The sequence below is a fragment of the Equus caballus genome, chromosome 20 (genome assembly GCF_041296265.1).
Source record: "Equus caballus isolate H_3958 breed thoroughbred chromosome 20, TB-T2T, whole genome shotgun sequence".
NCBI classification, from domain to species: domain Eukaryota; kingdom Metazoa; phylum Chordata; class Mammalia; order Perissodactyla; family Equidae; genus Equus; species Equus caballus.
The window spans coordinates 31,252,470-31,266,284 of record NC_091703.1 but is presented as its reverse complement, the minus strand read 5'-3'; the positions used below and the strand labels follow the sequence as shown (position 1 = coordinate 31,266,284).

Here is a 13,815-nt window from a genome sequence, read left to right as displayed (position 1 = left end):
ACCTACATATTGGTGTGTTGTAGTAATGAGTAATAACATTCCAGTTGGATCAAAATTTAAAAAGATTAATTTAAAAGAATGAATTGCAAATTTAAAAATGTTATACAGTAAAGTATTTCACAGATGAATTAAAATTTGGACTTACCAAACACACCAAAAAAATCATACCTCACAGTTCAAATTGTTTCACCAATTTAAAATTTGAGCAAAAATTAAAACTCCAAGTGGTCAGAGAGAATGGAATTGAAATAAGTCAAATTCTGTTTGTCTTTAACGTCACTATACTGTCATAATTTATAATATATTGTTTGAAAGTACCAATTGCTTTCCTGACATGATTCCAAACTGTTACAAACTTACTCTAGTTTACACTAAGGCGAGCAGCTGGGAGCTGAGTCAGAGGATGTTCCCCACCAACTCTTTATCAGAGAGCTCTCTCAATTAACTTCCAGGTAGAATATGTTTATGAAGGCTTAAGTAATAAAAATGTACTAATTTAAACTTCCAGACATATTATTAAAACTCAACAGTAACTGCAGCAATTGCAACTTAGATCAACAATAGATTTTTTTTGTGGGGTGTGGAGGAGTATTTTATCACTGACATTATTTACAATTATCAACGCATGGTTATAATAAAACAACATAACCAATGCATAGTATTATGTTATATAATATACTAATAATGTGCATGTGCTTTCTATATCTGTTCTAATAACCAACTGACCTGAGTTGGCTTTATTATTGTTTTAAAATTCTCCATAGGCAAAGCATTCCCTTACTGCCAGCACCTGAGGCAGACTGTGCTCATGGTCCTCCCTTTGGTACTCCACTGGTGTAAGTAGTGTTCCTGCATTATTATTGCATGAAAATTCTGTGTGTCTAAAAATTCCTTCATGAAAATCCTGAGAACAGTTTCTAGGAAAGCCACCAGACTGCTCGTGCAGCAATAGCTGAGTTTCAGGCAGGTCACTGCTTCTAAACTCCTGTCTGAACTGCTATAGCTAAACTAACCTGCTGTCCAACTCTGGTGTCTAACTCTTAAATTCAAGAGAGAATTTAACCTTTGGACAAATTATAAAACCAGTTTTATTTTGCCTAATACCATAATTTAAAAAATATCTATTTTCAATGACGTTTAAATTTAAAAGTTTTAATAAGATATTTTAAAAGATCTTGTATTTTTTTTACATGAATGTAGAATTTCTTATTCTATACAGATATGTCAAATTTCTTTAAAACCAGGTAAAATTTATTTTCAAAAATTCAATTGAATAAATATTTCATTTCAGCTTTATTTTATATTTTGTAGACCCAATTAAGTTGAAATGCTGAAGATAAGAAAATGTGATGAAAATCGTGCATTAGAGTTTCAATTGCATTAATGAATATGATGAAATACAAAAGCCACAGTGTTTTTAGAGTGGAGAAAGTCTTGTAAATAGAAATATGAAGTCAGCCAAATTGAAAGAGCACCGTAACTCTTCATTCTGAAATTGCATCAAAACAAGGTGTGAGTTTATGTTTTTCATGTGAAGAGAAAAATTTAGAAAGCTGAGATGCTTACAAAGTAGGATTGCTGATTCTCAAAAACCCTTTCTTAGATCACAGTATAGAGTTGCCTTCAAATTGCCAAGCAAAAGAAGCCTGATGGAGGAGATTTACTGAAGGCTGGTGCCCTGGAAATGAGGTGGGTAGTTTATGGAAGGGAAGTGAGGAAAAACTGGAAGCTATTTCTTTGTTAAAGATGAAATTTATTCAGGAGTAGTTGATATTTCCTTAAACATTTTGAAGTAGATCATCGAGGACCAGCAGCCTTACCATTTCTCTTCAGTTCACAACTGGGTAAAATGAAGACATCTCTCAAGGTACCAGATCTTTTTTTCTGTTTGCTCTACTCAAGCTGATGTTATCAGAGAATTTCTATTTGATGAGTTTTCATTGTAAACTATTAAGCTATTGATGTTTTGGAAATAATGAAAGTTTTTGTTTTTTTCTAAATGAAACTTTGTAAAGAAAAGCTTTATGCTCTGTGCAGATGGGGCTTCTTTGATCTTAGTGGGATGCATCTGGTTTTGATACTTTAGTGATGAAGGAAGTTCCTGAATTTTTATCATTCATTGCACTTTACACAGGCACGCTCTGAGAACACAGATGTTTCTAACAACACTGAAAATCCACAGTCAAAATAGCTGTCAGAAATAATCAGAAGCAGGGTTTTGTATCGTTGGATTTAAAAAAGATTTTGTCATGAAATGGGGCTATAATATGAAGAGCATATCAACCATGTAGAATCTGTCTGGCTTTCAGAAGTCTATTTTTTTTTTTAACAAAAGTGTCACATTTGGGACACTTTAGAATAAAGATTTTTATCTAGATTTGGCTTACCTGGCAGATATTTTTAACCATAGGAATGAAAAAAGACTTTTAGTTGAAGGTCCTGCACTCACCGTTATGGATGCTACTGAAAATTGTTTTTTTGATTAAGCTAGAGAACTGTTTCTTACTTTCTGTGTCACACAATTTTGTTTATTTGAATTCTTTCTAATGAGCATGTTTTGTCTTTATTATAAGAAAAATATTTCCATTGTGAAAAAATAAGTGTTTTGGCAGAAGTCTGATCTTTGTAAGTCTGCTTGATGGAGGCTAATGTGATCAAATAAAACCACACTTGTTCATTACTTTCCATGTTATTAGGTCAATTAAACATAAGAACAACCCTCCGAGGGGAGTAAAAAGGATTTACTGTCTTTGGTTACTGATGCAGAGCTCTCATTGCCTTACCTAACTGATGCTAGCAAGCAAGAGAGCTGGATTTCCAATCCACATGCAGGGACTACAAAGTCTGTGCCATTTCCCTGCACTAATATTAGCATGAGATTATCCTTCCTCTGGAGAAGCTGAATAATTGAAGGAACAGGCAGTGGGACATACTAGGTGACAAGAGAATCAACTCTTTTACTTAAAATGTGCCACAGGTAACTCAACAAACCAAATATATGAATTTAATGATTTAAAAAGCTACATCGCACAGGTGAAGGCAATGGTTAGGGATTCTTCTCTATTTGGATATTCCACCGGCTGTCCTTTCTCTGGATTCTCACGCGGCACCATCACTGAGACTCCCTGCTTGAGTGGCAGATCCTTTGGATCCGGGATACCAACACCTTCAGAGCATCCTTGACATCCTTGTTGCGGAGTGTATAGATGAGAGGATTGAGAAGTGGGGTGATCACTGAGTAGAAGATGGCCACAATCTTGTTGATGTTTGACTCATATTTTACTGCTGGGCGGACATACATGAAGATGAGAGTTCCAAAGTAGATAGTGACCACAGAAAGGTGGGCCGTGCATGTGGAAAAGGCCTTGTGTCTGGCAGTAGCAGAGGCCATGGCTAAAATAGTGACCATGATTTGGGCATAGGAGGCCATGGTAAAGACCAAGGCTCCTAGAATAACGACAGTGCTAAGAGCATAGCCCACCACTTGGATGGCATATGTATCTGTGCAGGAAAGGCGGAAAATCTGATCAGCATCACAGAAGAAGTGATTGATCTGGTTGGGGGTGCAGAAGGAGATTTGTGCAAGGAGGAATGAAGGGAACATGGGGCAGAGGAATCCTACAGACCAGCAGATCCCAGCCAGGGTACTACAAGTTTGGGGGCTGAGTAGCAGTGGATAGTGGAGTGGTCGGCAGATGGCAGCATAGCGGTCAAAGGCCATGGTGGTGAGGATGAAGAGCTCAGTGCCAGCCAAAGAGAAGAAGAAGTAGTACTGGGCAATGCAGCTGGGAACTGAGATGACTCCTTGGGAACAAAGAAAATTGGCCAGCATTTTGGGCACAGTAACTGTGGTGTACCACAGCTCTATCAAGGAGAGATTGCAGATGAAGAAGTACATGGGAGTGTGGAGACGGCCATCCAGGGCCACAATGAGCACAATGAGTGCATTGCCCACCAGGGATAAGAAATAGATCATGAGGAAGAGGCAGAAGAAGAGCAGCTGGAGATGAGCGGAGTCAGAAAATCTCAGGAAGACAAATTCAGTGACCAACGTGCGGTTGGCTCTCTCCATTCAGCCTGTAGGTCCACTGGGCAAGAAGAGGAGCGGGATATATGAAGATCTTGAGATGTCCTCAGTTATGTCATTTCCTCACCAGCTTTACCTATCAATTGGACTTGCACACACTTTCGGTATTCCTTTTAATTCACTATTTCTCTGCCTCTCAGCTTCTCAAAGCAGAGAGTCTCTACTTTTAAAAAAGTAGGATACTGAATATTCAAGATTCTCCTGCTCCTGTCATTGAAATTTGTCCTGAAATGCCACATTTCCCAGGAATTCTTTTTAGATTGATTAGAGGAGAGGACTTAGCTTCAGTGGCTGTAACTAATATGAACATATAGCACAACCTGTCCCCAAGTATAAGTTGAACCAGATATTATTGATGATGATTTTTTTTTACCTCAAATCCAGCGATTTTATTTTATTTAACCTAATATCTCTAAGGATTGTTTAGTGTTTACCCTGAGCTCTCTGTTCCTAAGATTCTGTAACCTTCTGCTTGCAGAAGATATGGAGTCCTACTGTTCTTCTATCTGTCTGTTCTGGACACAGGATGCTGAGTCAGTGGCTCTGTCTTATGCCATTAGATCTCAGAAGGTGGAGGTAGGGTGAGTGTGTTTCCCTTTGTACAGGTTTTAACACAGGACTGGATAGAGACACTTCATGGAGACTTCTTGATTCTGAGTTATCAATGGCAGAGTAGGAGAGATCTTGCTCAATGGAGGGTAAGGAGAGGAATACATTTTAGAGTGAAAAGTGAATTCAGGCTTGGATATCCAGGAGGGAATTTTGTTATGGATTAGGATCTATAAACCCAGACTTATCAGAAAAGCAAATCTCAGAAGATAGTCAGGCTTGCATAAAGTTAACATTGAGACAGATGAAGATGATGATCAAGACTTGAGTTTTATATAAATTTCCAATTCTCGCACGTTCTTCCTTTGAAGTATCTCTAAAATGAAAATATTAAATGTATTAATCATTAGGAGTAAGGTTAATACACTATACATTAAAAATATGAGAATTGTTTTGACACATTGTAAAGAAAAGGTAAGATGCAAAATCTAATATTCAGCATGATCTGGTGTATATTCCCAAGATGTCAGCTTACCACTGAGTTTTTAAATATAATATCTTATAATAAATACCAAGTATTTTATAATAAATATGCTTTTAATATCATAAGAGATTGTTTTATTTTTTATTAAAATATTTTTACCTGGATATTCTGGTTGAGTAACTTCATCTACAATGAGTGGACTGTAGCCCAGAGAGGAGGGGGCTTGTGGAAAGTCACCCCTGTGTGTGAGTGGTAACGTGGGAGCTGAAACCTTTTGGTCTTCTAGTTCCCAAGTCCACTTGCTGGCTTGTAGGTCTCTAATTCTCTTGTGAATGACTTTATCTTTCCAATAGGACTCTAGATTCAGTATCCATGTCTCATAAGATCCTATATCCTTTTCTATATCTATGTTCTCAGCATGCTGCCAGATCAGGTGGCAGAGATGGATTTGTACTGGACATTTTTACTTTCTCCCCATGTATACTTTTCCTCTTTGTGTGCAACCGCAAACTTTTATGACACTGCTGGTCAGTGAGTGGCATAGTCATGAACTTTATGACTTTATGAACTTTATGGCATAGTCATGGTTTTATGGTGAAGAAACTGAAATTCAGCTCTATCCACCAAGCTGACTCCCACAGAGAACTCTATGGATGGAGAGGAAATGTGAGAATTTATGTTGTTCATTCCTCTCCACCTTGACTGAAGAAATGAGAAAGTATAGGTCACTGGTGTAAACATGAAAATCTGCACTGAGACTTATTCTCAGTTATTTCTTGATCGCTAGATCTTGTTGATCAACTTCACTTGTATTTAATACCATTCCTTCCAGTTGTTATTTCAGGGTCTTTTTACAGGTGCCTGGATCAGCTCAGTTCAGCAGCCCCTTGGCATTCTCTTCTCTACAAGGAACAATCACATTTCTTCTCAGCTGTGCTGGAATCTGAACAACAGAACTGATGGAAGTATGTTTAAATTTTATCTTTGTATCCTGGAATTGGTGTTATGAAATATTATTTTTACTTTTCCCTGTATAAATCTGTGATATTCTTCATCTTATTTTGTTTTCCAGACTCGGGGTAAGTGAGAAGGGGCAGGAAGAGTCAACCAGACTTTCTACACTTTCATTAGTTTTGCAGTCAAATAAGTAGTGGTCCTTTCCCTGCCCTGTCTATTCCCTAATAGAAGCTTGTGCTTATAGTTGCTTGCACCATAACATTTACACATGGAATTTGAGCTACTAATTAAGAAATTGCATTTAGCAGCTCTTGTGCTCACTTATTGAATTCATTTAATTCTCTAAGTCAAGTTTTCCTCTTCAACTTTGGACAAATCAGCTGATCCCAGCTAGAAGGACCGATCCGAGCTATAAGGACTCTTGAAAAGTGTTAAATATTATAAATAGTTTTCAGTTTATACCTTCATTTATTATTTAATTTTTAAAAAAATTAAGTATATAAATAATTTTTTAAAGAAATTTTAAGATACTACTGTGCTAGAGCCATTGACTGTGTCACTTCCTTTTGTGAAGCTGTGGACAAAGTCAAGTGAGAGGAGATTTACATGAAAATAGCTAATCTTTAAAAATATAAGGTAGGGATCAAACAGTGGGTTGATGATCACCTGTCTCTGAGAAGCTGTTTGAGCGTATTTCAGAAATAAAAGACTCCAAGTGCTCCAACTTCTCCATCTCTCTCCGTTCTTCAGCAGCTGATGAAGGATTTTTTTCTTATCCATGACTCCAAACATTTATTCTCTGATCCTAAAGAGGGAGAGAAATCCTCCAAACCATTTTTCTGTTGGCTATAGCTCCAGGATACCTTTAGAGTTTCACATCCTGACTTTTCTAGTTTCAGTTTTTTCTTTCTCTCTCTTTTCCTCCATCTCTCCCACCTCTTTTCCTCCTTCCTTTCCTTCCTCCACCCTCCTCTTCCTTCCTCCTTCCTTCTTAAAATAGGGATAATGCAACTTGATTATGACTTGAATCAGGACAAATTTGCCTCATTATCATTAATTACTCTCCACCTTTCCATTCCTATTCTGTTTTGCATGATCAAAGACACTGTGCCCACCATCTTGGGCATCAGGGCAGGAGTAGATAGCACCCACAGTGATGGAAAAGAAGACTGGAATGATGTATCAATTGGCTCTATGGGATGACGAGGTAGGATGCAGCTTTTGTCTTTGGAAAAACAGTAAAAAAGTCTAACTGAGGAAGAACGTTTTGGAGGGAAGCTCCCTATGTCCTCTTCTCTTATTCCCTCTTTCAGAAGCATATCCTGCCTAGGGTTTCAGGGACTCCAGGAGACCAGGGAATGTCCAGAAGCATCCTCCAGTTATTTTTCAGCCTTGAGTCTCCAGGCTCTGAGATGGTGGCCCTGGGAAGAGCAGTTTTCTTGGTATGAGTCTCTTCTTCTCAGGGGAATTGTCCCCCCTTGGACTCACGTATATAGGGATGACTCACAGAGATGATTGGTGCCAGGGGTGCAGCAGCCAAATTACTCCCTGGGGATCAAAGAACCCTGCCAGGCAGGCATTTCTCAGAAGAGGGACCATATCTGCCTGTCTGTGTAGGGAGCAGGCTGGTGGGAGCCAGGTTTTCTCTCCTGCTTTTTCAAAGTTCAGCTCAGAGGTTGTGGCTTCCAGAAGTCTTTAAGATGTCATATTCTTCAGTCCATAACCACTGAACAAGATCAGCCCTGACAGAGGTTTCTGTCAAATCAGTAATGATCTTTTGACTGCAAAGTATGTCTAATGCCCACTTCTTTTGCTGTTGTTGAACACAAACATTCCCTCTAACTTTAAGAAAGGCCTTCCTCTTTGGGAGTAAAGAGAGTCAGGTAAAGCATGGAAAAGGTTACAGCAATTTTTCTGAGTTCACTAATGAGGGCTTGAGGAAATCTTTCCAGTACAGAGTCTGTGATAAGAGAGGAAGAACCCTCAAGTCTGAAGAACCATCATTACAGTGAATACGTTGGGTTTTTTTACTCCGAAGATAATACTTTCAGTTCACTAACTGGAGTGCTGCTTCTAGACCAACTCTTTTTGAGATGGAAACTCGACAAAAGCCTGTCCGATGCTGTGTCCTTCTCCTCTTTCCCGTTTTGTTTCTTTTTTTCTTATTGGTCCCTAGGTTTGAACATACAGCATGAAAGCCCTGAACTAGGCCAGGATTTTAATCCTTGTTGTATGACTGATCTGCTTTATAACTTTGTACAAGTCATTTCACTTTCATGAGACTCAGATTTCTCAACTTTGAAGTGAGAAAGAGCCAATTCTTGTTATTTGTGGTAGTTATGATTTTTCTGTGAAGTTGCCATGAACACTGAAACGACGAATACGGAATTCTCCCTCTTGTTCCAGGTGAAGTTCAGGGTTAGCTTCTGCTGAGAGTCTGGTCATGTTTTTGTTAACTGATGAACATATAATCTAGTTTTAATTGTATTTCTGTCTAAGGATACTTTATTTACTATATATATTCATTCACTAATGTTGAACAGTCAACAGCACTATAAGTAGTGACTGAAAAAAAATCTTAACTAACACACAGGTGTGTGTAAAGCACATGTCAACCTTTTTGCATTTAGGAACATTAGATAACACTTCAGTACTACACTTGGACGCCATTTTAAACAATGAAATCACCAAAAAAAATCCAAATTGTGGAAAGTGTGGCACTAAATATGCTATGAAAAGGACACTTGTTTACAGTATGAGAGCTGAAACAAGAGGGCAGAGCTTCATTTTGTTCAGCCTCAGCTGAGAACACACCCATCACATGACTCAAATTTTTTTTTGCCATCTGTGCATGCTCATGTCCATGCATGACTAGAAAAGTGCTACAAGGATTGATTTTAGAGTTACAAAGAAATTGTAGAAATTAGGTAATTTTGCAAATACTGAATCCACAAATAATGAGGATCTATCTACTCTCTTCTTATCTTTTCTACTGTTTCAGTCTTCAGTGTTCTTACACTTGACATAATTTAACACATTTTCAGAAGGCCGAGGATTACGAATCAAGTGACTATTTTTGTTCATTCATTCATCCATTCTTGTATTTCTATTCATTCTTTCTGTAACCATTTATGAAACAGCTACAAAGTACTTGGGAAACAAAGATGAATAAGATATACCACCTGCCCTGTATATTATTTATTTCTAGCTTGTAGTCTAGTGAAGAAAAAAGCTGAATGTCAGGACATGTCAATCTCTAATAGAAACCACAAAAAGCTGTGATTTATCTTGCTGAAATCTTGCTTGCTGGACTGAATACTATATATTTTGGTGAAAATGAATTGACAATTCTCAAGAAGCTTTGGAAGATATGGAATAAAAAAACAATATTTTGAGTTAGGTTCATGAGATACTGTTAAAGATTTCTTGGAAACAACTGCCTAAGATGCCAGGGTGAGTTGTGAGCAACTAATAATCAGATAACATTACTGGTCTACGGCTTGTGAAATATCCAACAAAATGGGGGACCCATGGGAATTGTTGCTTTCTTTTCCAGATTGAATTACTGATGCAACGTGGGGTTATATATGTGACCAAACCCAAAATCATATAAATGGTTACCAAACTTGAGCTTGAAGTTAGCCCCTCTGAAGTGTCCCTTAGTCAATTTTGAGAGTTTGCAAGGTATGTTCCAGAATGAGAGGCTCTGGCCCTTCCTCCTCAGTGTGTTCATTGTGCCTTCATGATTCTGCTCTGTGAGAACTCTGAGTGTCTCCTTTCCTTAGGATCTTCTGCAGAGATTGACATTGATCTCCCTACCCTGGCTGTGGGAAAGGCAACTGCTGTCCCCTGTACTTGCTTTTCATAAGCAGGCCAACAACCCATCCCAGAATTCCCCCTAGTGCAACTTAAATCAAGTTGCAGCTGAGAGAAGAATATGCTGTGGGGTTAGTTGAATGGCAGGTTAAAATAACGTAAATCATTATTTGCTCTTATATTGTGAGTAAATTATGGCTTTAGGTAAAGATCTCAAAGATGTGGGTGTAAGATCCTAAGATAAAGGAGAATCTTGGAACAGCTTCTAAAAATCATAAGGTCAGACTTCCTAGACTCTCTATGCTGGGGTAGAAAGCCCCTAAGAATCTTAAGGACATGCCTTATAGATACTTTGAACCCGATGAAACTGTTTCTAGGAATTTTAAGGTTGTTTTGTCACAATAACATGACTCTTAGTCCTAGCCAGAGAAAGCCCTGCCTCATAGAGATTTTTGAGTATGACATTTGTCTGAGTAAACCACAATGAGAATCATAAGACTGTAAAATATTTTAAAAAGGATTTCATTGGCATTATCATTTTCCATTTCATCATCCTGGACTGTAGGGGACAGAGTTAGAATAATGTCCCCATTTGGATTTCACAGCTGCGACATTCTGTTATGTGCCTCACATCTTCCCTTTTGGAATGAGATTGTCTGTTGTGGTCATCCTATACTACCTTACCATTATGTGTTGAGTGTGTGATGGGCAGATAACTTGATTCTTTAGTTCAAAGTTCTATACATAAAAAAAAAATACTTGTGGAAGCAAACCCAAGAAGCCCCATCTGTACTTTGACATGATTCGGATAAAAAGACCTAGACTCTGAACTTATGCTATTATGGGATGATATTTTAGGATTATTTGGAGGGAGAGTAAGTGCACTTTGTAGGTGAGAACAATGTAAATTACTATTAGTCAGAGTTGGGACTGTCGTGGATTAAGGATGTTCACAAAATCTTTGACGCTTTTTCCAGTGACAGGTAGAGAATTTTTCCTCTTTCTATGAAGTTTGGTTGCTCTGTGACTATTTTGACCAATAGTGTATGGTAAAGTGATGTTAATACTGGTCCTTGGGTTTGCCTGTGAGATGACTGGTAGCTTTTGCCTTGGCCTGTGTTCCCCAGGTTAAAAGTCTACCTTGAGGCATCTCTGATGAAAGCACATGACAGCCACGTGGAGAAACTGAAGAAAGAGAAATAGAAAGAGGCTTTCCCATCTCCTTGCTATTCCATGCCCAGCCATTCAGGTCATCCCATCTGAGGCCTGAGACATTATCAAGCAGAATCAACCCTTCCCTGCTGTGTTATACCCTATTTCTGGCCAAGAGAATAATGCAATGTAATCAAGTAAGTGTTTGAAGTTTCTACATTTGGTATGCTAAGGTGTTATAAAGCAAGAAATAACCAGAAACCCATGTGCTCCTCTATAGTTCACAGGATCCACACAACTTGGATTATGTAAAAAAATGGTAATCAAGAAAGATACTGGTTTGAGATAGTTCATGGTAGAAGATGCCTTCTCCACACATATATACTTTTATAAACAAATCTGTACTGAAGGACCAAAGAAAGTGGAGTTGGAGATAGGAGAAGCATGGAAGTGAGGTCAGAACCATCTTGTTTGGGTTTACAAGAGTGAATGCAGAGACTTAACAGTCAGTGTATGAGCTCAAAATATGCTTTCACAGTCTTGTCTCTCTGTACTTCTAGATAGTTATGTGCTGGCACCTACTGCCCTTTCAGGCCCAGCAGCCATTTCTAGGAACTTAGAAAATAAGGAACATAGTGCCTCTTGTCCATTAGCTCCAAAACTACCTCAGCAATTATGATTTAATAGCTCTCACTTAGTACGAGTATGGTGACAAGTAAGGAAAAAAGACAAAATTGTGATGAATTATTTACGTTTCACTGGTATTACATCATGTTACATCACATTACACTCTGTGAAAATAAGCATAGAAGTAGAAAAACAAAATTAAAAAATAGGAAGACTTTTGAAATTCATCATTTTCCATGACCAAAGACTGATGTGAAAATAACACACCAATGGGCTAGAAAGCAATTTCTGAGATCTTTTTCAATCTGCCTCCTCTTTTAACAATATTTTACAGTAATCCTTGACAGTTTATCCAGTTGACTTATAAAATATCTCTGGAGATAGAGGTTCTAAAACTCGTTAGATAAACCATTGTTTATTTTATCTCAATTAATGATTCCAATACTATTTGTTTTAATTACTTACATGTCTTCCTGCTTGGAGAAAAAGAAATCATGACATATTGCCTAAAAAATTCCTTTAACTCCTATGTGAGTTATCTTTTATTTTTCCAATTAAATAAGCATAGCCCTTAATTCAAAACTTTAATATATAATAGCATAATAATTTCATCCCTCACATTAAAATGTTAACTTAGGGGAACCACACAAACAGGCCTGACTATTATGCAGCTACCCAAATATGTTAATAACATAGACATATTTCTTTACCTGATTTCATTCAAGAACACATAAGAATACATAACAAATCAGTTGTATCGACCAATATTCTAAAAACAGATTTAACATTAGGATCCCATGGCTAGTGTCCCGTTTGCTCATTTTCAGCTAATTACCTAGGAATGCATTGCTTAACACAACTGGACTAGACTTTCCCACTTATTTGTCCTTTAGTCAGTTCCTTCTTTTATACACATTGTAAAGAATTTGAGAAGCAGTACAATTTTACACCCCTACTTTCTCATTGCCTGGTCATTTATGGGTCAGAAGAGTTCTCTAGATTTCTTCAAGTTAGAGCCTCATTCTGATCACTCTCCTCAAGGCCCCCTTTACTTCCTTGTTCCTCAAAGTATAGATCAGTGGGTTTAGTACCGGAGTGACGACACTGTACATGATGGCAATGACCCGGTCCTGGTCCATGGAGCTCCTTGAAGCAGGACGAATATAGGTAAAGACAACAGGAGCATAGAAAAGAATAACTACCATGAAGTGGGAGGCACAAGTGGACAGTGCTTTGTGAAGCAGGCTGCAAGAATGGGTCTTGAAGAAAAGATAGATGATAATGTAGAAATAGGAGAGAAGTGTTAGAAAGAATGGGCCCATGCCAAGTGTCGCTGTGACAGTATTGAGCAACCACTGGTTGAGCTCAGTGTTCCCACAGGCCAATTCCAATAATGGCTTAACATCACAGAAGAAGTGGTGAATATGGTTGGAACCACAAAAGTTCAAGCGAGAGGTCATTATGGAGTGCAACAGGGCATGGAAAAAACCAATGGTCCAGATAGTGATAGCCATCTGGGTACAGAGCTGATGATTCATGATAAGAGGGTAACGAAGTGGTTTACAGATAGCCACAAAGCGGTCAAAGGCCATTACACCCAACAACATGGCCTCGGTGCTGCCCAGAAAGTGGAAGAAGTGAAGCTGGCTGATGCATTCCGAGAAAGAAATTGCTTTGTGTGTAGAGAGGAAGTTCTGCAACATCTTTGGCAGTGTCACTGTGGAGTAGCAGATATCTAGACATGATAGATTTCCCAAGAAGAAATACATAGGGGAATGGAGTCTTGGATCAGAGATGACAACCATCAGGATGGCTCCATTCCCAGCCACATTGACAAAATAAACTGCCAGGAAAACCACAAAGAAAAAAGGCTGCAGTACTTGGATGTCTGTTATTCCCAGGAGCAGAAATTCAGTGACTGAGGTCTGGTTCAGCATCACTTAAAAAAAGACACAATGATATATGAAATGCTCTCTCTGATAGGAATCAGAGTCTTCTCAACGTAGGATTTTCCCACCTAGGGAAAAATATTTTGAGGGAGAACATTGTTGTACATAATCCCAACCTCAGAGGTTGTAAGCGTTTGGACTACTAGACTATTAAATATTAAGGTTACACGTTGGTTATGCAATGTGACTCAACT

The 13,815-nt window shown here is 38.2% G+C and overlaps 2 protein-coding genes across 2 annotated transcripts; both read right to left on the bottom strand.

Moving 5' to 3' along the window:
- Positions 1-3,112: 3,112 nt before the first annotated feature.
- Positions 3,113-4,072, bottom strand: OR11W1 (olfactory receptor family 11 subfamily W member 1). Its single transcript, XM_001490660.3, has one exon. The coding sequence runs from the start codon at positions 4,070-4,072 to the stop codon at positions 3,113-3,115; it is 960 nt and encodes a 319-aa protein (XP_001490710.3).
- Positions 4,073-12,682: 8,610 nt separating this feature from the next.
- Positions 12,683-13,609, bottom strand: OR12D2M (olfactory receptor family 12 subfamily D member 2M). The gene is given in 1 exon segment (NM_001391772.1): positions 12,683-13,609. A coding segment is annotated over 1 exon segment (927 nt).
- Between the last annotated feature and the right edge of the window lie 206 nt (positions 13,610-13,815).

Coding starts and splice junctions, on each gene's coding strand:
- OR11W1 (XM_001490660.3), bottom strand. CDS start 4,072: ATGGAGAGAGCCAACCGCACGTTGGTCACTGAATTTGTCTTCCTGAGA.